Source organism: Rattus norvegicus, chromosome 20 (assembly GCF_036323735.1).
Source record: "Rattus norvegicus strain BN/NHsdMcwi chromosome 20, GRCr8, whole genome shotgun sequence".
In the NCBI taxonomy this organism is placed as follows: Eukaryota; Metazoa; Chordata; class Mammalia; order Rodentia; family Muridae; genus Rattus; species Rattus norvegicus.
Window position 1 is genome coordinate 25240667 of NC_086038.1, and position 25792 is coordinate 25266458.

Sequence of the window (25792 nt, forward strand, 5' to 3'; positions counted from 1 at the left end):
CAGGTAGAAGGAACTAGAGCAGAGCTAAAGTAATTTGCTCTAAAGCCAGAAAAAATATCCATCTCTCTACAATCCTGAAACCTTAGGAGAAACAAGAGAATCCCTGGGAAAAGAAAGAGTGGGCAGAGTGGCTGGATACAAAGTGTCTCCACTTCTAGAAGAGTTAAAGGACTCGGAGCCCAGAAGTGATAAAACCAAAGCCATGCCGGCTGATGTCACCAGGGAACCAGAAATGGAAGGAAACTGCAGTTCTCCTTGTCCAGAAGTTCATCCTTTTTCCAATAATTCATCAGTTTTATAATACCTCCCATCACCAACTCCCCAGACGTTCCTGCATCGCCTGTCTGCGATGTGTAGGGGTGGGGAGATATGGTGTTTGCCTTCCAGGAAATTAAAAATCTCTCTCAATAACCACATTAGTCATCGACATTGCTGCTGTGACTGATCTTGTAACCCGTAAGATCTGAGCAAAGGAAAGATACGAAAATTCATAAGTGAGAAAGCAAATGTCTCCTTATCTCACTCTTTATGAAGCCTCTCTGCCTCCCCCACCTCCTCTTTTTTTCCCCCCTACGTTTCTAATGTTCTCATCAAGGACCCATTTCTGACAGCCAGGAACATGTCAGAAACTATATAGATTAAGAAGAAATGGTGAGCACACTCTCTCCATGTTCCACAGCAGCTCTGTTGAGTCCCTTTTACTTTAAAAAGAATGCAAGTTGTCAGAATTCTATTTCAATGTTTCAGGACAGACAGAGGGAAGTGACCACCACAGCATGGCCCCGTTATCCTCTGTCTATGGAAAGTGCCAGAAGAAATGTGTGCTCTGGTTTTATTATTGCTTCATATCTTGGGCACTGCGCCCTATGAGGGGTTAGAAAGGCAATTGCTAAACTGTTCTGTGAACACAGTGCTTCTGATGCAACCAAGTTTAGCCTGGAGTAGAAAAAAATCTGAAGGCAAGAATCCCAGTGGGCAAACACTCTTTTCTGGTGTTTTTCAACCCTGCGGCCCTAAAATCTATGAAGCCTAGCCAGCCATGTTTACTGTTTACCTAAAGGATATAGTAATAGCCAGGTGAGGGAGCACACACCTTTATTCCCAGTCCTTAGAAGGCAGAGGTGGGCAGAGCTCAGTCGCTAAAGAGTGCTTACCAAGTTCAGTCCCCAGCACCCACCCGAGGTTTCTCCCAAACTGACTGTAACTGAAACTCTAGCTCCAGGGGGGTTGATGGCATCTTCGGCCTCTGCAGAGATTGACATAAATCCTTTTTTATTTTAAGGATGTAGTAACCAAATTACAAGTGCTCATACATTCTCATTAACACAATAAATCTAGAGCTAACACACACACACACACCAACAGGTGTACTTCACATACAAGAAGCATTATATGAAACAGCTCACTACAGTGTTTACTTGTGATTGCAAAATGTTATTGAAAAAGATGATAGATACCCAGGGGGTAATCGCACAAGCCTGCAATACCAACATTGAGAAAAGATGGGAAGAGCACGAGTGCAAGGCCAGCTGTGTGACATGGGGAAACCCTGCCTCAAAAAATAAATAAATGAACGAAAGATAAGCCACCTGAAAAAGAATCGATAAAGCACAGGTGAAACAACTTATGGTTCAAGCCAGGCATGATACTAGACACTTACAATCCCAACAGGCAAGGGGCATGGGCAGAAGTGGAGGCCAGACTGGGCTACTTAGCAAAACCCTGTCTTATTAGAAATAAAAATAAAAAAATAAATTATGAAAAAAAATAAAAAATAAATTATGAATATGTATTTTATATACATATACATACCTATATAAATATATTATGTATAGTATATGTGTGTAAGTGTTTATAAATATATTTTATGTATAAATTATATATATATATATATATATATATATATATTACTTACACATGGAATTTTTGCATCAGTAAGAATAGACTAGCACCTGGCATGCTTTAGGAAACTCTCCAAGATGTAGTCAGTCAGTAAGTGAATGGAGACTCCGGCTTCCCGTAGCCCAAGACTCTGTGCTCTGCGTAAGTAGAGATGTTACAGCTGGGGATGCGACATGCTGCCCTTGATGCAAGGAACACACGAGTGGTTATGAATATATAGGATACATAAAGAAAGAACATAACCAAAAAATTGTGGGTCTGGGCCAGGTCTTGCCGTCCAAGCCTGACCTGAGATTGATACCAGGAGCCACATAAAGGCAGAAAAGAGCCCACGCCACAAAGTGGTCCTCTGACGCACACGCGCACACACTCACATAGATTTTTTTTTTTCAAAAGAAATATCTCCGGGCTGGAGAGGTGGCTCAGAGGATAAGAGCACTGACTGCTCTTCCAGAGGTCCTGAGTTCAATTCCCAGCAACCACATGGTGGCTCACAACCATCTGTAACTCCAGTTCCAGGAGGCATGGTACCTCTTAGTACACATGCTGCTCCTATATAAGTATACCTATATAATGGGTAAGAAGAAAAGGTACATTTCAGTATGGACCTTGGAGTATTGAGAGAGACAAAGACGCAGACAGACAGAGACAGAGAGACACAGAGACAGAGACACATGTGGGCCTCTCCTTACCCCAGCTCCTGGATAGAGCCAGCGTAGCTGACTCAACAGCCATAAACACATAAGCTTTTGGTCTGTTTTTGGTTTTTTTTCCAAGACAAGGATTCTCTGTGTAGCTCTGGCTGTTCTGGAACTCACTCTGTCGACCAGGCTGGCCTCAGAGATTCATTTGCCTCTGCCTCCTTAGTGCTGGGATTCAAGGCGTGCACACCACCACCAAGTAACGTCACTTTAATCACAGGACTTTTTAAAAACTAAGTAGACAGATTGGTCAGGACCTACAGGTGCTAAAAGCTCCTGTTTCTAAATTAAAACAAGTTAGAGTCCCTTGCAGAAAAAGAGGCTTGGGGGTTGGGGATTTAGCTCAGTGGTAGAGCGCTCGCCTAGCAAGCGCAAGGCCCCGAGTTCGGGCCCCAGCTCCAAAAAAAAAAAAAAAGAAAGAAAGAAAAAGAAAAGAGGCTTGAAGTCACTTGAAAAGATTATCTTTCCATAATCAGTTTGCTTTGGTATTAGTCAAGTCACAGTCCACAAACATCGACTTTCAAATTGCGAAACTGTACATTTATCTGTTTGTGGTTGTGGGAAGCTTGCTGGGCAATACGAGACCCATTTTCCATTAGGTCTTCAATTGAAGGCCTAACTAAGCATGTGCTTCATTGTTAAGCTTGGGAGTCCCGTCAGGACTCGATGGTACCTCATGTGCACAAGGCCCCTCCGAGTTAACTGGTCAAGTGTGTTAGATGTTTCTTACAAGGCTGACCCGTCATGAGCAGCTGTCAAGGGCAGCAACTTCTTAAGCAACAGCAATGGGTCAACAAAAACAGGAACTTGTCAATAATGGGGGGGGGGGTTATACAATAAAAATAGAGCTACTCATGGGAGTGGGAGGGGTTCCCCCTCAGTGTCCTGTAGAGGCAACAGGGCAGTGTTTACCCAGCTGGTGCTGGGCCCTCGGCTGTACGTGCACTGAATGGAGGAAAGCAATTGACTGAGAGCCCATCGTACTCATTATTTGTGTGTGTGTTTCTTTGTCTTTTCTTCTTTTTTTTTTTTTTGATAAAATTTACAAAAATGTTGACAATGCATCATTTTACTGAAATCACAAAATATTGATAGAAATTATTCTCTAAACAGACTTATGGATGACAAAACAAGAAAAATTCAGATAAAATTAAAGGAATCTCTCTCTCTCTCCTCTGGTTTATTTGCTTTCATTAGTTTTAGGAAGTGAGTTATGGCCTCCTAAGATTGACAGGTTGAGGTTCTTCGGAGACAAGTATTTTGAAGACAGGAATAAATTAAAGTGAAGCCGTGAAAACAGACCCTGATCTGGATTACTGATATCTATGAAGAGTAAACAGGGACAAGAGGCCGTATGATGTTCAACCAAGAGAGAGGCCACCTGCGAGACATGGGCGGCGCAGAAGTGCGCTGACCAACCCTTGGACTTTGAGCGTCACAAACTGCAAGGCATACTGGAGCCTCCAGAGGCGTTTTGTTACAGCAGCTAGAGCAGAGTGATACTGTCTGTACTGAAATTTCATAAGAGGAAGCACTTTATGGCTTTTTATTTTGCCTTGGTTTGGTTTTCTTGAATTGGGTCTCCCGTGGCCTGTGCTGTCCAGTGGCTATGTGGCCACAGCTGGCCCTGAACCTCCGTCCTCTGCTTCCATGACCCAACTGCTGGAATTACAGGTGTGTGTCAACACATCTGTCTAGAAAATATATTTTCGGGGTTGGGGATTTAGCTCAGTGGTAGAGCGCTTGCCTAGGAAGCGCAAGGCCCTGGGTTCGGTCCCCAGCTCCGAAAAAAAAGAACCAAAAAAAAAAAAAAAAGAAAAAAGAAAATATATTTTCTAAATTCATGCACCCATCTATCTGTTTATTATGGGTGTGGGTGTGTTCGTGCCACTACAAGAGTGTGGAGGTCAGAGGACAGGCTTCAGGAGTTGGTCTTTCCTCCATGCAGCCCTGGGGCTGCAACTCAACCTGTCAGGCTTGGCAGCAAGTGCCCTTCCCTGCTGAGCCATCTTCCAGTCCACAGGAAACAAGGGCAGGAGGGCTAAGAGTTTAAGGATAGCAGCATAAAGAGGCTTAGGGCCAGCCTGTGCTAGAGCTTGAGAATAACTACATAGAGAAGCTTGGGGCTAGCCTGTGCTATGTGGCTGCATATAGACTCCACCCAAAAATCCACATAAATGAATGAATGAGTACTAAATGCATATATAAACTTCGAGGAAATTATTTATTTCACTCTATGAAATTCAGACAAGTAAGTCTACATTTCAGTTTAAAACAAAATCTAGAAGACATTTTTGTATGTCTAGCGAAGCTAGGGATCATGGGACACCAACGGGGAGTGATTTTTAACAGATATCTACAAGTAACATTAACAGGAAAAACATAAAATACAAACTACATAGGATCTAAGTATAGTCTTAGAAACAAGTGTGTCTGAGAGCCTTAATTGACTCAAATACTGAAATAAACTACAACTTACAACAATTTCCTCAAACAACATGAGGGGTAGGAAGTAACAATCAATGTTACAGAGTGTACGGGAGGTCCTGGGTTCAATCCCCAGCACAAAATAACACAAAGCACACTGTAATAATGGGTTCAAGGTTGGGGGACTTGACCATACTGAGCAACTCACAAACACAGACAGCATTTTAAAGCTATGAACAAAGACTGGCTTTGGCAGCACGGATGAAGGCCTCACCCTCCCTCACAGAGCAACGACACTTCAGATTTCATAGTTTCTGAACTTCCTTAGGAGTTCTGAGGGAGTGTCGCCAGACCAGCGGAAATGGAGGTGGCCACAGTTCCAGTCTGAGAGACCTTTAGAAGAGGGAAGAGAAGCACTTCAAATCAGAGGTAAGCAGAGTCGAACTACCATACTGAAACAGTTTGGGGATAAGGCTCTACTACAGGGCTGGAGAGATGGCTCAGTAGTTAAGAGCACTGACTGCTCTTCCAGAGGTCCTGAGTTCAATTCCTAGCAGCCACATGGTGGCTCACAACCATCTGTAATGGGATCAGATGCTGTCAACAGGTGTGTCTGAAGAGAATGACAGTGTACCCACATACATGAAATAAATCTTTTAAAAAAAAGATGTAAACCAATTCTCAAGTCGACATTGCTGTGCCTACTAGGACAGGCTGAGGACAGCTGTAGTACAACCCATGATCTTTGATATCTCTGGTCATCTCTTGTAGAGAGCTAGGCAACATAACTTACCCGGAGAGTCTGGGTTTTGTGGGGAGATGCCTTTCTCTGGGGACTCAGATTCCTTTTGCATCATTTTCTCTGGGGTTGAGTCTGGGTCCCCTTGCTTGGTTTCTCTTTGCTCACTCCGTTCCTTGTTTTGAGCTGTGTTGGTGTAAGTCTGCTCACTTCCTTCCAGCATCAAGTCTTTCTTACTTCTGACAGCCCAATGCATCGACTAGATTAATTAAGAAGAGATACACAAACATCATTTGTTTCTTACATTTGGTTATTTGTTGAAGGGTGCATTTGGGGTGCCAGCAGAGACATCATTCAGGAGCCCATTCTCCTTCCGCCAAGAGAGTTCTGGGATCACACTTAGGTAACCAGTGGCATCTTTACCCACCAAGACATCTCACCAACTCAGGTTCCCCACCACATCCCTGTCAAACATAGTCAGGTTAGTCTGGACCACTGAGCTTTTGTTTGGCTGTGTGGGGCTGGAGGTTAGGATACTTTGTTGTTATGTAGATTTCCAGAATAGAAACAGAGAAGGTGGGGGGATTATCTTCCTCCTGAAGGGCTGGGAATAGTTCAGTGGCAGAATGCTGGCCTAGCTGACAGATCTTGGGTTAAGTCATGATCCACAAAAGGGGGGTTGGGAGAATAAGGGCTATGAAAAAGGAGTGATTAAGAAGTTTAAGAATTAAGAAAAGCCAGGCATGGTGGCACTCAAGACACTCAGGAGGCAGGAGCAGACGAATTTCTGATTTCAAGGCTAACCTGGTCTACATAACTAGTCCAGGCCATCTAGGGCTATAGAGGAAAATGTTGTCTCAAAAAAAAAAAAAAAAATTTGAGCTTAGAGAACTGAAATTGTAAACTATAAAAGTCACCATTTAGGGCCAGTGAAAGGGATCACTGGGTAAAGGAGCTTGCCACCAAGCCTGACCAGTTGAGTTCAAACCTCAGGACACACAGAGTAGAAGGCAATAACTGACTCCTAAAGCTGTCTTCGGTCCTCCACATGTGTGCCACAGCAGACACACATGTACACCCATACACACACACATGCACACACATATATATGTATACCCATATATAAACACTCACCACACACACCCACATGCACGAACACACATATAAACACACATACACATACCACACAAACACACACATACATACACACACATGTACACATATACACACCACACACTACACATAGCTACCACACACACAGCACACACATGCACACACATACATGCACGCATGTATACACACATGTATACCCTTACACACACATACAAACACATATACACATGCACACCAAAAAGTAAATAAATGTAAAAGATTTTTTATCAAAAAGCTGAAAATAAAACCCAGGCAATTATTCGGGCTACAGTGTGGCTCCGTGGAAGAGTGCAGTGTCTGGCAATATGCACAAGGCCCTGAGTTCAATTCTCAGTACTGGGGAAAAGAAAAACAAGCAAGCATCATAGGGCCACCAAGAAACCTGTAAATAGTGTTTCTCTTTCGAAATCAAAGTATCTGTGGTCTGCCTAGACAGGCACTAGGGATAAGGGCCCTGGGTGACCCTCAGCTTCATGGTCCCATAAAAGGTCTCAGTGAACATATGTTACTTACCCATCACCCACAGGAAGGAATCAAAATTAAACATTGTGTCATCACTAGTTCCAATTACAGAAATAGAAGAAAAACCCAAGCTGTACTTAACCTCATTGCAGGCGCCCTACCCAACCCTTAGTTAATCAAAGAAGGTCAAACACAAGAGTGAAGCTGAAGTCTGCCAAGATGGCCCAGAGGGCAAAGGCGTTTACCACCAAGCCTTACTACCTGAGCCTGGTACTTGGAATTCACACGGTAGAAGGAAAGAACCAATTCTTGCAACCTGCCCTCTGACCTCTCTATATATACATATATGCTATTGAACACACACACACACACACACACACACACACACACACACACACACACTAAACAAATACAGAAAGGCTTAAGCAGTCTGTGTTGTGAAGCAGACAGCCTGCAAGGCACAGCTTTCCATGTTCAGGGATTCACAGCTCTGAGTATCGGTGGCTCAGAACAGCATGCCACGCCACATAAAGTAGTCCTCGGGCATGGAGTTCAGTTAGGTAAAGTACTTCCCTGGCATTCAGCAAATCCTGGGTTCAATCCCCAGCACCAGACAAAAAAGTCAGGCACTCAGGATGGCTGGAGCTCAATCATACAGTGCTGCCTAGTATGGTGGTTTAAATAGGTATAGCCCAGACAGACCCATGTGTTTGAATGCTTGGGCCGTATGGAGTGGCACTATTAGGAGGTGTGGCCATGAAGGAAGTGTGACCTTGTTGGAGGAAGTGGATCACTGCGTAGGCGGGCTTTGAGGTCTCCTATGCTGAAGCTACACCCAGTATGATACACAGTCTCCTTCTGCTGCCTGTGGGTCAAGATGCAGAACTCTCAGCCCCTCCTCCAGCATCACGGCTGCCTGGATGCTGTCACGCTTCCTGCCCTGATGATAATGGACTGAACCTCTCAAACTGTAAGCCAGCCCCAAATGAATGTTTTTCCTTTGTAAAAGTTGCCATGGTCATGGTGTCTCTTCGCAGCAGTAAAACCCTAACTAAGGCACCTAGCATGCCTAGCTAGACACTACAGTGGATATGATGGACCCCATAACACATAACATACATGATGGAGCATTGGGTCACCACACTCAAGAGCTGAAGGCAGGAGGGGTGAACAGTTCAAGGCCATCTATCCTTGAATACATACTGAGTTTGAGGCCAGACTAGCTAGTATGGACATGAGACCATGCCTCAAAAAAAAAAAAAAAAATCAGAAATATTCAGTGATGGGCTGGAGACAGGGACTAAGAGGCGAAGAGAAGAGAAACACATTGACCAGCAAGAGGCAGAGAGTCAGCAAACACCACAGGGCAAAGGCCATGAATGCTCATGTCTGGGAGGCGGGGCTCCTGGTATTTTCCACTCACAATAACTTGTTTATCTTTTTTTGAAGATTTATTTATTATATGTAAGTACACTATAGCTATCTTCAGACACACCAGAAGAGGGCATCAGATCTCATTACAGATGGTTGTGAGCCACCATGTGGTTGCTGGGATTTGAACTGAGGACCTCTGGAAGAGCAGTCAGTGCTCTAAACCACTGAGTCATCCCTCCAGCCCAATAAACTTGTTTATTACCAGTTTTCCTTACCAGACTTTTTTTTTTTTTAAGGAAATAATTATCTTACATTGTAAATCTCGGTCAACACTAGCCACTATTTTTCTTTTAATCTATATGCCACTAAACATTGGAAAAGGGGACTGAAACAACTGGCTCACATGAGCCACAGCTCACCTGAATAACACACCAAAATTGGCTTTTTTTTTCTCAAATTATTATGTGTATGGATGTTGTCTCTGTATGTATGATCTGCATATCACTATGTGTGTCTGGTGCCCAGGGAGGCCAGAGGAGAGTTTGGATGCCCTGGAACTGGAGTTAGACAATTATAAGCCAGCATAGGGTTACTGGGAATTGAACCTGGGTTCTCCAGAAGAGCAGCCAGCGTTTTGTTTTGTTTTTTTTCCGGAGCTGAGGACCGAACCCAGGGCCTTGTACTTGAGTGCTCTACCACAGAGCTAAGTCCCCAACCCCCGCAGCCAGTGTTCTTAATCGCTAAGCCATCTCTCCAGCCCCCCGAATTAGTTATTTTTATCCTGAGTCACCATGAGTAAATTATTACTTGCCTGAGTGGTTGAGCTCTGACCTGCTTGCTCTGGGATAATATCCAAACAGAGCGGACTGTCTTTTCAAAAGCAGGTCTTGAAGGGCTCACTGTTTCCCATCTGGCAAGAGAAAGAATAGCCATCTGGGCATAGTAGGAAGCTTCTGCAGATAAGCCTGTGACCAACTGGACTTCTCCCAAACACATATCACCAGGCAGGAACTCAGAAACAATCAACAGGCAAATGGATCTATGTAGGGTAACAGGAAGATTCTGAAAACCCCTCCCCCAAACAGCTGATTTACCAAACAGCCAAGTTTAAAAAAAAAAAATGTATGCATGCTTACAAGATTTACAGCAATGGATGTGACATGGGACAATTTTATTAGTCTTTGAGAATGTTTTCTTGTAGTTTTGACTGTGATTTAACTAGAACCATTTTCCAACAGCCTTCTACCCTTCCTGCCCTGAACTAGACAGAAACCTGGATTCTCTGCAGTAAGAAAGGTCGTTGTTAGGCCTGGTGGTGCAGGCCTCCACTTAGGAGGTGAAGGCAGGAGAATTCAATGTTGAGGTTTAGCCTGTTGCTATGTACTGTAATGCTAAATACTGGCCCCCAAAGTCTGATTGTCCCCAGGGACAAAGAGATCCTCATGTACACCAAGTGATGCTAGGCAACCTTGCTCTTTAATTTATTGGTTGAGCAAAGAGGCTGACAGCCTATAGCTGGACAGGAGAAAGGTAGGCGGGGCTTCAGTTCCCAGGTCTGGGGTCTGAGGCAGAGACCACAGGAGAGGAGAGAGGTGAAGAGAGGAGAAGACACCATGGGGTACGAATCTTGAGAACATGGCCACGAGGGCTGGCCAGTTGGAGTAAGCGCAGCCCAGGTAGAACCTGGTAAGTTATGTAACGGAGTTATTAACATAGACAACATATCACAAGGGTTGATATCTGTCCAGCTCTAATGCATTAATATAATGCCTATTATAAACATAAAGGTTTTGCATCTTGTATCTGCAAACTGATTGATCAAAGGTGGGGCAGAAATCCCCAATTAATTTTTACTACAAGAAGTCCAAGATCGGGGCTGGAGAGATGGCTCAGCGGTTAAGAGCACCCGACTGCTCTTCCAGAGGTTATGAGTTCAATTCCCAGCAACCACATGGTGGCTCACAACCATCTGTAAAGAGATCAGATGCCCTCTTCTGGTGTATCTGAAGACAGCTACAGTGTGTACTTATATATAATAAATAAATAAATCTAAAAAAAAAAAAAAAAGAAATCCAAGATCATCTTGAACTACATAGCAAGCTCAAGACTAGAGGGTGGGGCTTGAGAGTTGCCTCCACAGTGAAGATCAATTGTTGCTGTTGCAGACGACATGGGTTCAATCCCAGCACCCCACATGGTGGCTCAGCCATCTGTAAGTCCAGTTCCAGGGGATCTGACACTCTTCTGGCCCTGCATATACAAGATTGGTGGTGTGAGGGGTTGGGGATTTAGCTCAGTGGTAGAGCGCTTGCCTAGGAAGCGCAAGGCCCTCGGTTCGGTCCCCAGCTCCGAAAAAAAGAACCAAAAAAAAAAAAAAAAAAGATTGGTGGTGTGAGGGAAAGACACTGTAGGAGATTTTACACCCCGAGAATGTGCAAGCCAGATGAACAGGAAAGTGTTTCTCGGAGCCTAAACTCCAGCTTTTATTTTCAGAATGGTGTATGCAATAGAGCTAATCCAAACCCTAATGACAGTGTGTGGTCACAGAAGGACGGTCACCAACCTGACAGATGCTGAACAATACCTGTTAACGATCCCCAGACATAGAAGACTTGAAGAAAAAAGAAATCACTACTGACTTAAGATTTATTTTACTTATGTGTACGCATATGTGTCTGAAGGAGTGCATGCAACAGACATGCAGAAGCCCACAGTGTCCAGAAGAGGGCTGTGTGTCCATCCCTTGGAGCAGAACTTAGTGGTTGTAAAATTTCTGACCAGGGTGCTGAGGACCAAACGCCAGTCTCAGGCAAGAGTGCTCTTAACCACTGAGCCATCTCACCACCCCCCACTGATTTAGTGGGTTTATTTGGCTTTGTTTTTTGACTATCACCTGAATGCAATGCCTGGCCCCACTGCTGATCAAAGAACAGATAGACAGGTCATCAGTTTTGCATCCCTAATGAAAGTAAATCTGAAACCAGATTTCATACTGCTTCAGCTTTGGTGACAAGATAAATGATGTGGTCAGTAAGACTAAATTATAAGGGCTCAAAGAGTGCACAGTTGGGGAGGGGGAGAGGCTGGGGGGATGTTGGCCTAGAAACCGGGAAAGGGAATAACATTTGAAATGTAAATAAGAAATACCCAATTTAATAAAGATGAAAAAAATTAATCTAATTGAAACATAGGTTAACAGGTTTGAAGTAAGAATAATAAACATAAAAGAAGAAGAAGAGGAGGAAGAGGAGGAGGAAGAGGGAGGGGGCAGTTTTTAATGATGTTTAAAAATAATGTAACTCCTTACTACCATATATAATAGGAATAATTGTATCCTGTTTTGTTATAGATGCCCTAGCCTTATCAGGTAAACAAGTTCAAACACAAATAAATAGATAGATAAATAACGAATGAATGAATGAATGAATGAATGAATGAATGAATGAATGAATGGCGGGCTGGAGAGATGGCTCTGAGAGATCTCTATCTCAGTGCTCATGTCCCTGCAGAGGACCAGGTTTGGTTCCCAGCACCCACGTGGCAGTTCACAACCACCTGTAACTCCAGCTCCACAGATCCAGTGTGCTCTTCTTGGGAACACACGTATGACACATACACAGAGACAAAAACTCAGACGTGTACACAAACAAAAATACATCTCGAGCTGGGAGGTGGTGTGTACGCCTTTGATCCCAGCACTCGGGAGGCGGAGGCAGGCGGATCTCTGTGGAGGCCAGCCTGGTCTACAGAGCTAGTTTCTGGACAGCCAGGCCCACAGAGTGAGACCTTGTCTTGAAAACCCTAATAGATGTAGAGACGACAGAGATAGATATATAGAGATATACCTTAAGAATATTTTTTCAAGGGGTTGGGGATTTAGCTCGGTGGTAGAGCGCTTGCCTAGCAAGCGCAAGGCCCTGGGTTCGGTCCCAGCTCCAAAAAAAAGAAAAGAAAAAAAAAAGAATATTTTTTTTCAAGATTCAAGGAAAAGAATTTTCAGCGGTCCAAAATTCAGTTGTACAAGACGATCTGATATGCATGAGAAATCTTAGACTAAGGTGTGTCTCGAGCTGGTGGTCTCCCTGCTGACTTTCTCCTCACAGGGTTTTGTAAGCAGTGACTTACCACTAAGTCCTTGGTCCTTTTTCTTCCTCGTATTGCTTACAGATTCTTTAGGCTAAGTGGTGACTAACTCTTGAGCAGCCTGACCTCCAAAACCCCTGCATCCCCAGAGAGAAACTCACAGTTTTCACTGAGTCGGCCAAAGCTTCCCACTGCTCAAACGACATCGACATCTGGCTCCTCCGCCAATGGTCATAGCGGGCTCGACTCTCTGCGTTGCTCAGAATCTCTTTCGCCTTCTGCAACTTCTGAAAAGTCTCCACTGGAAAACAAGACAAGAGGTGAACTCCAAAGTCATCCAACGGCTCTCACCAGAATCTTGACTCACCCATATACTATAAGACTTTGGGGGCTGGACTGATGGCTCAGTGGTTAAGAGCACTGACTGCTCTTCCTGAGGTCCTGAGTTCAAATCCCAGCAACCACGTGGTGGCTCACAGTCATCTGTAATGAGATCTGATGCCCTCTTCTGGTGTGTCTAAGACACTACAGTGTACTCATATACGTTAAATAAATAAATAAATAAATAAATAAATAAATAAATAAATAAATAAATAAATAGATAAATAAATAGATAGATAGATAGATAGATAGATCTTTAAAAGAAAATACTTTGGGCTGGTCCTTCGAGTTCATGTTTGTAAGGTTATATTGTAAAGACAAGTGTGAGCTGGTGAGAGAGATCAGGGAGTAAGGATCTTTGTCTTTGCTACCTGGACATACATAATGCATACATACATAATGGAAGGAGATACCTGATTCTTGCAAGCTGTCCTCTCAGTTCCATACATGCCCTGGGGTATGTGTGTGTGTGTGTGTGTGTGTGTGTATGTGTGTGTATATGGGTGGGGGAAGGCAATAAATAAAAAGAATAAAGAGAATTCTTATAAAGACAATTATTGGTTACAAATAAATACATTGTTATGTTAACACTTCCTTGGCTGATAAAAATGAACTACAAGTCGAAACAGTACAGCATAGTGCACACATATGCTGTTACTAGAGAAGACCTCTCACAGTCCTCTCCCCTGCAGCCATCCAATAGCAAAACCAGTCCTTGGCGGCCTGGGGAGATAGCTCAGCAGCTAAGAGCACTTGCTCTTCCAAAGGACCCAAGTTTGATTCCAGGCATCCATGTCAGGCAGCTGAAAATCACTTGTAATTCCAGAGAATCCTATGCCCTCTTCTGGCTTCTTCAAGCATGCCTGTGTGTGTACAATCACACACACATACACACACACATACATCCACTAGCTTCTGCAAGCACATACACACATGTAAATAAAAATTAAAATCTTTTTCTTTTGGTTTTTGTTTGTTTGTTTGTTTTTCAAAATAGGGTTTCTCTGTGTAGCCCTACCATAGTGGAACTCCCTCTATAGAACAGGCTGGTCTCGAACTCACAGAGATCCACAACCTCTGCCTCCCAGTTGTTGGGATTAAAGGTGTTATTATATGCTACTGCTGCCCAGTAAGAAATAAAATCTTTTAAAAAATCATTGAATAAAAAAATATGTTCAGCCCAGCACTCCCCATACAAGCCTAGGAATCCAGGTTTAACCCCTCGTAGGTGGAAGAAGAGCACCGACTCCTCTGCCCAACCCATTCTATGGCGCACATACACACAGACATCATCATCATCATTACTTTTTTAAATTTGAAGACCTTGCAACAGTAAATAAAGAAAATGCAGGTCTATAAACAACTGAGGTCCTGTTGTATAACAGTTTCCTCCAATATTGAAACCTTTCACCCTATAGGCAAAATCCTTAAGCAGGAAAATAAACAACTCAAAATAGCTTCAGGAAGTTCCTGAAACTGACCAGATTCACTAGCCCCCCCCCCTCCTAGTAAGGAGGTAAGCAATAAACACTGACAGACAGAAGGAAGCTGAATTGTAAAAACTACTCTCTGAGAAGGCAAGCTGCAAGGAAGACTATGAGACCAGACGAAGCCAACTGAACTGTCTGGAAGAACTGTAGTCAAACTGAATCATTTGGAAGGGACACTCTCCAACCTATTGAGCTGCCCACAGGCTGTGCAGTATGTTCCAAGTTCTCAGGTTCCCAGCTTCCGTGAGCCATCACCCATGGTGGGATGGGCTTCGGTGATGGGGTGAGCTTTGGTGATAAAGCTGTCTTTGAGTCAGTTTTGCTTCGATAACTAACCCTTCACCCATACTCCTGTAAGGCAACCCAACAAAACTCATAGTTTACCAAGTTGGACCTGGGTATATAAGTACTTTGGTGTTTCCTAGGCTCCTTTTCTGAGGTGAATAGATGTGTGTGAGTAAGTATAGCATGTCCCAGGAAAAGTTTCGTCATACAACAGGCCTGTATGTTGATCCTCCTCTTAAACAGCCATCAGTAGATTCTTACCAGCTTTGGAGTTTTCGGGATGCTTGTCCGGGTGACATTCCAGAGCTCTGACCTTAAATTCTGCCAGAATTTGCTCAACCTAAAACAAAAGTCAGGGTTTCAAATAAAGAGGATAGACAGAGCAAAGTGCTTAGCCCAGTGGTTCTCAACCTCCCTAATGCTGCCTGCGACCCTTAATATGGTTGCCCGCGTTGTGCTGACCCCCAACCATAAATATTTTTCACTACCTTATAACTAATTTTGCAACTGTTATTAATCATAGTGTGAATATTTGTGTTTTCTGAAGGTCTTAGGTGACCCCTGTGAAAGGGTCTTTCAACCCCCAAAGGAGTCTTGACCCTGCAGGTTGAGAACACTGTCATGCAAGTCTGAAGAGGACTCAAGTTCAATGCCTAGTGCCCATGTAAAAGCCTAGAGACCCAACCCTGTGATCCCAGTAGAGTGGGTGCAGATAGGAGAATGTGGAGAGCCGGTTAGTTGAATTTGGTGAGCTGAGACTGTCTCAAAATAAAGTGAAGAACAACTGAAGAAGATGCCAACACCAACCTCTGGCCTTTACACACATGTGCACAGATGACTCTGTAAGAGAATCCAATGTCTTCAAGTGTATGGTAACCATGCAGACAATTCCAGCACTCTTGAGGCAGAAAAGGGAGGACCAGAGTTTCAAGGTCATCCTTGGCTAAATAGGAAGTTCAGGCCAGCACTGTAATAGTACACTTTATGTGTGTGTGTGTCTGTGTGTCTGTGTGTCTGTGTGAGAGACAGGGTCACACTGTGTAGCCCAGGATTCATTATGTAGACCGAACTAGCTTCAAACTCAGAGAGATCAGCCTGCCTCTGCCTCCTGAGTGCGGGGATTAAAGGCGCATGCTACCAAGCCCAGCAAATGAACATTTTAAAAGATGTATCTGTTTATTTCATGTGTGTGGATGTTTTGCCTCCTGTGTGGTCTGTGCACGATGTGCGTGCCTGGTGCACAGAGAGGTCAGAATAGGGCACTGGACTCCCAGACATCAGAGTTACAGACGGTGATGAGGCACGGTGTGGGTGCTGGGAACCAAACTCTCACCTTCTACAAGAGCAGCCAGTGTTCTTAACCACTGAGCCAACTTCCCAGTGCCCACAAGTAAACATTTGTAAATTAACATTTCATAAGTACCCCCAAACCCTCTTTAAATAAAATTCCTATCAATACAGAATAGAAAAATAAAGATTTTTTTATCCTTTTTAATCCTTTAAGATACATTTTGCCCATGTTTATGTCTAAGCTCTGGGAATGTTAAATAATACAAATGCATAAAACTAGACCTATCAGTCAAAGACGGCTGGGATTTTATTGCTGTGGTTGTTCTGGACTTCGTTTTTAATTCTGGGGCCAGGTGTGGTGGCCCGTGCCTCTGAGCTCAGCACTCGGGAGGCAGGGGCAGGCAGAGCTCTGTGAAATTGAGACCAGCCTTGGCTACCTAGTAAGGTCCAAGACAGCCAGGGCTATGTAGAGAGACCCTGTCTCAAAAAATAAATAAAAGAAAGAAAGAGGAGGAGGAGGAGGAAAGAAAGACAGATGCAAGGAGGCTGGGAGGGGGAAGCAAGCATTCTGGGGTCACTGAGATGGCTCAGTGGTTAAAGGCAATTGCCACCAAGCCCGATGACCTGAATCCAACGTCCCAGACCCATATGGTGGAAGGAAAGAACCAATTCCCACAGCATGCCCTCTGACCTCTTCATGATGTAGCATGCATGCATATATACATACAGACTATACATACAGACGGACAGACATGTAAAAATACTCTTTCAACATTATGGTACCAGTCTATGGTATCGAACTGTAACTAATATGTCACTGCTACTTCCTGCTTTATACTTCCTGAGTCTTGCCAATTTAATTTTTTTTTAAGTAGCTCATATCTGTCTTTCAATACTTTACTATTTTTACTGTCACAGGATTAAGCACAGATCTTCTGCAGGGATGACCCTGGGTAAACCAGTAAAGGTGGCTAGTTTGCTTTCAACATAGCCCCTCTCTCTCCTGCTGTCCCTATCGCACATGCCCAGTGCTGAACGCAGACAGTCAAAAGCCCTTACATCACTAAGCCTCCCTTCATGATCCAATATCTAGTGATCTGTCTGCACAGCTGCCTACCGTGCCGGTGGTAAACAGAAATCATGTTTAATTTTACTCACAGTCAAATAAACCAAAACCTCCAGAAGGTGAAGGGAGGTTCAAAGGCACCAACACTGATGCTCTCCTGAACCTTAACTAAGTAGGTGCACATTTCTAAAAGTGAATTAAAGTGCACATATAATTTATACTTGCAGGCATATAATGTGTATGAAATATACATTATATGTGAAACTATTATATTATATTTGTGTATGGAATATATAATGTATATGTGTGCATATATATGTGAAATATATGAAATATAGTGTACATATTTATATGTTAAATATATATGTATATGTATGTGAGATATATATACATATATATGTATATATGAAAAGCCTCTATGTCTAGTCCTTGACCCAGAATTCTGTTTCTAAAAACTTGTCTAAGGGGCACAGGTCTTCCTGGTTGCTGCCGCCGTAGAGAGCCCGTGGGCAGCACCCCGCGAGCAAACTTGAGCCTCGGGACCACAGGTAAGACCAACTTTTCTGCTGCAAGTGACCTGCCTGGTGAACTCAAGACACAGGCCCACAGGAACAGCTGAAGACCTGTAGAGAGGAAAAACTACACGCCCGAAAGCAGAACACTCTATCCCCATAACAGGCTGAAAGAAAACAGGAAAACAGGTCTACAGCACTCCTGACACACAGACTTATAGGACAGTCTACCCACTGTCAGAAATAACAGAACAAAGTAACACTAGAGATAATCTGATGGCGAGAGGCAAGCGCAGGAACCCAAGCAACAGAAACCAAGACTACATGGCACCATCGGAGCCCAATTCTCCCATCAAAACAAACATGGAATATCCAAACACACCAGAAAAGCAAGATATAGTTTCAAAATCATATTTGATCATGATGCTGGAGGACTTCAAGAAAGACGTGAAGAACTCCCTTAGAGAACAAGTAGAAGCCTACAGAGAGGAATCCCAAAAATCCCTGAAAGAATTCCAGGAAATCATAAATAAACAAGTAGAAGCCCATAGAGAGGAGTCACAAAAATCCCTGAAAGAATTCCAGGAAAACACAATCAAACAGTTGAAGGAATTAAAAATGGAAATAGAAGCAATCAAGAAAGAACACATGGAAACAACCCTAGATATAGAAAACCAAAAGAAGAGACAAGGAGCTGTAGATACAAGCTTCAACAACCGAATACAAGAGATGGAAGAGAGAATCTTAGGAGCAGAAGATTCCCTAGAAATCATTGACTCAACTGTCAAAGATAATGTAAAGCAGAAAAAGCTACTGGTCCAAAACATACAGGAAATCCAGGACTCAATGAGAAGATCAAACCTAAGGATAATAGGTATAGAAGAGAGTGAAGACTCCCAGCTCAAAGGACCAGTAAATATCTTCAACAAAATCATAGAAGAAAACTTCCCTAACCTAAAAAAAGAGATACCCATAGGCATACAAGAAGCCTACAGAACTCCAAATAGATTGGACCAGAAAAGAAACACCTCCCGTCACATAATAGTCAAAACACCAAACGCACAAAATAAAGAAAGAATATTAAAAGCAGTAAGGGAAAAAGGTCAAGTAACATATAAAGGCAGACCTATCAGAATCACACCAGACTTTTCGACAGAAACTATGAAGGCCAGAAGATCCTGGACTGATGTCATCCAGACCCTAAGAGAACACAAATGCCAGCCCAGGTTACTGTATCCTGCAAAACTCTCAATTAACATAGATGGAGAAACCAAGATATTCCATGACAAAACCAAATTTACACAATATCTTTCTACAAATCCAGCACTACAAGGGATAATAAATGGTAAAGCCCAACATAAGGAGGCAAGCTATACCCTAGAAGAAGCAAGAAACTAATCGTCTTGGCAACAAAACAAAGAGAAGAAAAGCACACAAACATAACCTCACATCCAAATATGAATATAACAGGAAGCAATAATCACTATTCCTTAATATCTCTCAACATCAATGGCCTCAACTCCCCAATAAAAAGATAGATTAACAAACTGGATACGCAACGAGGACCCTGCATTCTGCTGCCTACAGGAAACACACCTCAGAGACAAAGACAGACACTACCTCAGAGTGAAAGGCTGGAAAACAACTTTCCAAGCAAATGGTCAGAAGAAGCAAGCTGGAGTAGCCATTCTAATATCAAATAAAATCAATTTTCAATTAAAAGTCATCAAAAAAGATAAGGAAGGACACTTCATATTCATCAAAGGAAAATCCACCAAGATGAACTCTCAATCCTAAATATCTATGCCCCAAATACAAGAGCACCTACATATGTAAAAGAAACCTTACTAAAGCTCAAAACACACATTGCACCTCACACAATAATAGTGGGAGATTTCAACACCCCACTCTCATCAATGGACAGATCACGGAAACAGAAATTAAACAGAGACGTAGACAGACTAAGAGAAGTCATGAGCCAAATGGACTTAACAGATATTTATAGAACATTCTATCCTAAAGCAAAAGGATATACCTTCTTCTCCGCTCCTCATGGTACTTTCTCCAAAATTGACCATATAGTTGGTCAAAAAACGGGCCTCAACAGGTACAGAAAGATAGAAATAATCCCATGTGTGCTATCAGACCACCACGGCCTAAAACTGGTCTTCAATAACAATAAGGGAAGAATGCCCACATATACGTGGAAATTGAACAATGTTCTACTCAATGATAACCTAGTCAAGGAAGAAATAAAGAAAGAAATTGAAAACTTTTTAGAATTTAATGAAAATGAAGGTACAACATACCCAAACTTATGGGACACAATGAAAGCTGTGCTAAGAGGAAAACTCATAGCGCTGTGTGCCTGCAGAAAGAAACAGGAAAGAGCATATGTCAGCAGCTTGACAGCACACCTAAAAGCTCTAGAGCAAAAAGAAGCAAATACACCCAGGAGGAGTAGAAGGCAGGAAATAATCAAACTCAGAGCTGAAATCAACCAAGTAGAAACAAAAAGGACCATAGAAAGAATCAACAGAACCAAAAGTTGGTTCTTTGAGAAAATCAACAAGATAGATAAACCCTTAGCCAGACTAACGAGAGGACCCAGAGAGTGTGTCCAAATTAACAAAATCAGAAATGAAAAGGGAGACATAACTACAGATTCAGAGGAAATTCAAAAAATCATCAGATCTTACTATAAAAGCCTATATTCAACAAAACTTGAAAATCTGCAGGAAATGGACAATTTCCTAGACAGATACCAGGTACCGAAGTTAAATCAGGAACAGATAAACCAGTTAAACAACCCCATAACTCCTAAGGAAATAGAAGCAGTCATTAAAGGTCTCCCAACCAAAAAGAGCCCAGGTCCAGACGGGTTTAGTGCAGAATTCTATCAAACCTTCATAGAAGACCTCATACCAATATTATCCAAACTATTCCACAAAATTGAAACAGATGGATCACTACCGAATTCCTTCTATGAAGCCACAATTACTCTTATAGCTAAACCACACAAAGACACAACAAAGAAAGAGAACTTCAGACCAATTTCCCTTATGAATATCGACGCAAAAATACTCAATAAAATTCTGGCAAACCGAATCCAAGAGCACATCAAAACAATCATCTACCATGATCAAGTAGGCTTCATCCCAGGCATGCAGGGATGGTTTAATATATGGAAAACCATCAACGTGATCCATTATATAAACAAACTGAAAGAACAAAACCACATGATCATTTCATTAGATGCTGAGAAAGCATTTGACAAAATTCAACACCCCTTCATGGAAAGTCCTGGAAAGAATAGGAATTCAAGGCCCATACCTAAACATAGTAAAAGCCATATACAGCAAACCAGTTGCTAACATTAAACTAAATGGAGAGAAACTTGAAGCAATCCCACTAAAATCAGGGACTAGACAAGGCTGCCCACTCTCTCCCTACTTATTCAATATAGTTCTTGAAGTTCTAGCCAGAGCAATCAGACAACAAAAGGAGGTCAAGGGGATACAGAGCGCAAAAGAAGAAGTCAAAATATCACTATTTGCAGATGATATGATAGTTTATTTAAGTGATCCCAAAAGTTCCACCAGAGAACTACTAAAGCTGATAAACAACTTCAGCAAAGTGGCTGGGTATAAAATTAACTCAAATAAATCAGTAGCCTTCCTCTACACAAAAGAGAAACAAGCCGAGAAAGAAATTAGGGAAACGACACCCTTCATAATAGACCCAAATAATACAAAGTACCTCGGTGTGACTTTAACCAAGCAAGTAAAAGATCTGTACAATAAGAACTTCAAGACACTAAAGAAAGAAATTGAAGAAGACCTCAGAAGATGGAAAGATCTCCCATGCTCATGGATTGGCAGGATTAATATAGTAAAAATGGCCATTTTACCAAAAGCGATCTACAGATTCAATGCAATCCCCATCAAAATACCAATCCAATTCTTCAAAGAGTTAGACAGAACAATTTGCAAATTCATCTGGAATAACAAAAAACCCAGGATAGCTAAAACTATCCTCAACAATAAAAGGACTTCAGGGGGAATCACTATCCCTGAACTCAAGCAGTATTACAGAGCAATAGTGATAAAAAACTGCATGGTATTGGTACAGAGACAGACAGATAGACCAGTGGAATAGAATTGAAGACCCAGAAATGAACCCACACACCTATGGGCACCTGATTTTTGACAAAGGTGCCAAAACCATTCAATGGAAAAAAGATAGCATTTTCAGCAAATGGTGCTGGTTCAACTGGAGGTCAACATGTAGAAGAATGCAGATTGATCCATGCTTATCACCCTGTACAAAGCTTAAGTCCAAGTGGAACAAGGACCTCCACATCAAACCTGATACACTCAAACTAATAGAAGAAAAACTAGGGAAGCATCTGGAACACATGGGCACTGGAAAAAATTTCCTGAACAAAACACCAATGGCTTATGCTCTAAGATCAAGAATCGACAAATGGGATCTCATAAAACTGCAAAGCTTCTGTAAGGCAAAGGACACTGTGGTTAGGACAAATCGGCAACCAACAGATTGGGCAAAGATCTTTACCAATCCTACAACAGATAGAGGCCTTATATCCAAAATATACAAAGAACTCAAGAAGTTAGACCGCAGGGAGACAAATAACCCTATTAAAAAATGGGGTTCAGAGCTAAACAAACAATTCACAGCTGAGGAATGCCGAATGGCTGAGAAACACCTAAAGAAATGTTCAACATCTTTAGTCATAAGGGAAATGCAAATCAAAACAACCCTGAGATTTCACCTCACACCAGTGAGAATGGCTAAGATCAAAAACTCAGGTGACAGCAGATGCTGGCGAGGATGCGGAGAAGGAGGAACACTCCTCCATTGTTGGTGGGATTGCAAACTGGTACAACCATTCTGGAAATCAGTCTGGAGGTTCCTCAGAAAATTGGACATTGAACTGCCTGAGGATCCAGCTATACCTCTCTTGGGCATATACCCAAAAGATGCCCCAACATATAAAAAAGACACGTGCTCCACTATGTTCATCGCAGCCTTATTTATAATAGCCAGAAGCTGGAAAGAACCCAGATGCCCTTCAACAGAGGAATGGATACAGAAAATGTGGTACATCTACACAATGGAATATTACTCAGCTATCAAAAACAACGGCTTTATGAAATTCGTAGGCAAATGGTTGGAACTGGAAAATATCATCCTGAGTGAGCTAACCCAATCACAGAAAGACATACATGGTATGCACTCACTGATAAGTGGCTTTTAGCCCAAATGCTTGAATTACCCTAGATGCCTAGAACAAATGAAACTCAAGACGGATGATCAAAATGTGAATGCTTCACTCCTTCTCTAAAAGGGGAACAAGAATACCCTTGGCAGGGAAGAGAGAGGCAAAGATTAAAACAGAGACTGAAGGAACACCCATTCAGAGCCTGCCCCACATGTGGCCCATACATATACCCCCACCCAATTAGACAAGATGGATGAAGCAAAGAAGTGCAGACCAACAGGAGCCGGATGTAGATCGCTCCTGAGAGACACAGCCAGAATACAGCAAATACAGAGGCGAATGCCAGCAGCAAACCACTGAACTGAGAATAGGACCCCCGTTGAAGGAATCAGAGAAAGAACTGGAAGAGCTTGAAGGGGCTCGAGACCCCATATGTACAACAATGCCAAGCAACCAGAGCTTCCAGGGACTAAGCCACTACCTAAAGACTGTACATGGACTGACCCTGGACTCTGACCTCATAGGTAGCAATGAATATCCTAGTAAGAGCACCAGTGGAAGGGGAAGCCCTGGGTCCTGCTAAGACTGAACCCCCAGTGAACTAGACTGTTGGGGGGAGGGCGGCAATGGGGGGAGGGTTGGGAGGGGAACACCCATAAGGAATGGGAGGGGGGAGGGGTATGTTTGCCCGGAAACCAAAGAATTATTATTAAGTATTAAATAAATTTAAAAAAAAATTTAGCTCCACAATGTGTGGCTTATCTGAAGAAACATAGCCTCAATGAGGCCTTTAAAGACAAGGGCTTATACACGGTAAGAACTAAGGAACTGCCACATGCAAAGGGCACTGCAGTAAGCACAGTGTTGGGGGGTTGGCTTTGGTTTGGTTGGCTTTGGTTTGGTTTAGTTTGGTTTGGGGTGAGTGGCCCTTAGACTAGCAGGAGGCTATACATGGGTCATCCATCTTGGTGTCTTAAGTGACTCCATCTTGGGTCAAAGATTTGGTCCATCCCAACACACAAAGGTTCAATGACTAAAACATAAATTTTAAATAAAAATGTATGTAAGGGCTGGAGAGATGGCTCAGCGGTTAAGAGCACCCGACTGCTCTTCCAGAGGTTATGAGTTCAATTCCCAGCAACCACATGGTGGCTCACAACCATCTGTAAAGAGATCCGATGCCCTCTTCTGGTGTATCTGAAGACAGCTACAGTGTGTACTTATATATAATAAATAAATAAAAATGTATGTATGATAGGATATTTAAATTTAATAACTATAAGTATTTTTAAAAAATGGCCTTGTGGCTGGGCATGGTGGCACATGCCATGCCTTTAATCCCATCACCTGTGAGGCAGAGGCATGTTAGTTATGCTTGGGAATTCATGGCCAACCTGATCCACATAGTGAGGTAGTGAGTTCCAGGCCAGCCAGGGCTACATAGTTAGACTCTGTCTCAAAAAAACAAAAAAAGGGGGTTGGGGATTTAGCTCAGTGGTAGAGCGCTTGCCTAGCAAGCACAAGGCCCTGGGTTCGATCCCCAGCTCCAAAAAAAAGAAGAGAAAAAACAAAAAAACAAGGAAACAAAAACAAACAAAAAGTAGCTCAGGCTATAGGACAGAATAAGTACCCCATACAGCCAAACAGAACCCAAACACACATACATACACACATGTAGGCACTCGTGTATGCACATAAAACAAAAATAATAACTCTTTAAGAGAATAACACAACTGACTCAATTATAGGATGTCTAAGGAAATCATTAATTTCTTTAAAAGAAAAATCTCCTGCCAGATATGACATCTAATTTGATTTAGTTGATTTGAAGTTATAATGGATTTTAATACCATTTGAAGCTATAATGCTACTGTAAAATCCATGAGATTTTCTCTGAACCAGACAACGGACAGGTGGCTCCGCCTCCTGAGATCTAAATCGCAGCCTTTACTCCGACCTTCCTAAGGCTGCGACTCTTGAGTACAGTACTCACAGTGTGGTAACCCCAACCATAAAACTATTTCGTTGCTACTTCATAACCGTAATTTTACTGCTTTTATGAATTGTTATGTAAATATTTGATATGCAGGATATCGGATATGCGACCCCCAAGTCGGTGGTAACGACCCACCTGTTAAGAAACGCTGCTTTAAATAAAAGCTGTCTGTATGTGGTCCCTCTCCCAGCTAATACTTTGAAGTTCGGAGTCCTTTCCTCAAATTAACCAGCAAGCCTTTCGATCCTTCTCTTTCTCGGAGCTGAGATTCCTTTAAAACGATACTAGGTTGGAGGTCCAGGAGATGTGGCTAACCTCAAAGGCGACCGGGTGAGAACCTGCAACCCTGCTTACCGAGGAGAGCTCGTCGCATCCCAGTAAGGTGTAGTAGTCCTCGCTGCCCTCCGGCCTGTAGTTCAGTATCGCGTCCATTTACAGCGGATGAGTGAAGTCAGTCCTCTCCGACGCCAGGGACACAGTGAGCTGGCGGGCAACCGCAAAGCCTTTTTCATTTCAGCCGGACTTTCCAAACCAGTGAACACCCAGACGTCAACCCAACCCTTTGCAAACACATCTTCTCATTGGCTGTTTGCCCAGCACAGAGCCTGCCGTGCGGGGCTGCTGGGATCTGTAGTTTGGGGTTTGTTGCTGTTGTTGCTGTTGTTGTTGTTGTTGTTGTTGTTGTTG

The 25792-nt window shown here is 42.8% G+C and overlaps 1 protein-coding gene and 1 non-coding gene across 2 annotated transcripts; one reads left to right on the forward strand and one right to left on the reverse strand.

The window, feature by feature from the left end:
• Positions 1-4808: 4808 nt before the first annotated feature.
• Dnajc12 (DnaJ heat shock protein family (Hsp40) member C12) lies at positions 4809-25572 on the reverse strand. Its single transcript, NM_001034032.1, has 5 exons — positions 25460-25572; positions 15258-15336; positions 13002-13141; positions 5824-6028; positions 4809-5423 (listed from the first exon to the last, which is right to left on the reverse strand). The coding sequence occupies exons 1-5, from the start codon at positions 25535-25537 to the stop codon at positions 5329-5331; spliced, it is 597 nt and encodes a 198-aa protein (NP_001029204.1). The 5' UTR covers positions 25538-25572; the 3' UTR covers positions 4809-5328.
• Positions 24588-24660, forward strand: Trnaa-agc21 (transfer RNA alanine (anticodon AGC) 21). The gene has a single exon. It is a non-coding gene; the product is annotated as a tRNA-Ala (tRNA).
• Positions 25573-25792: the final 220 nt, after the last annotated feature.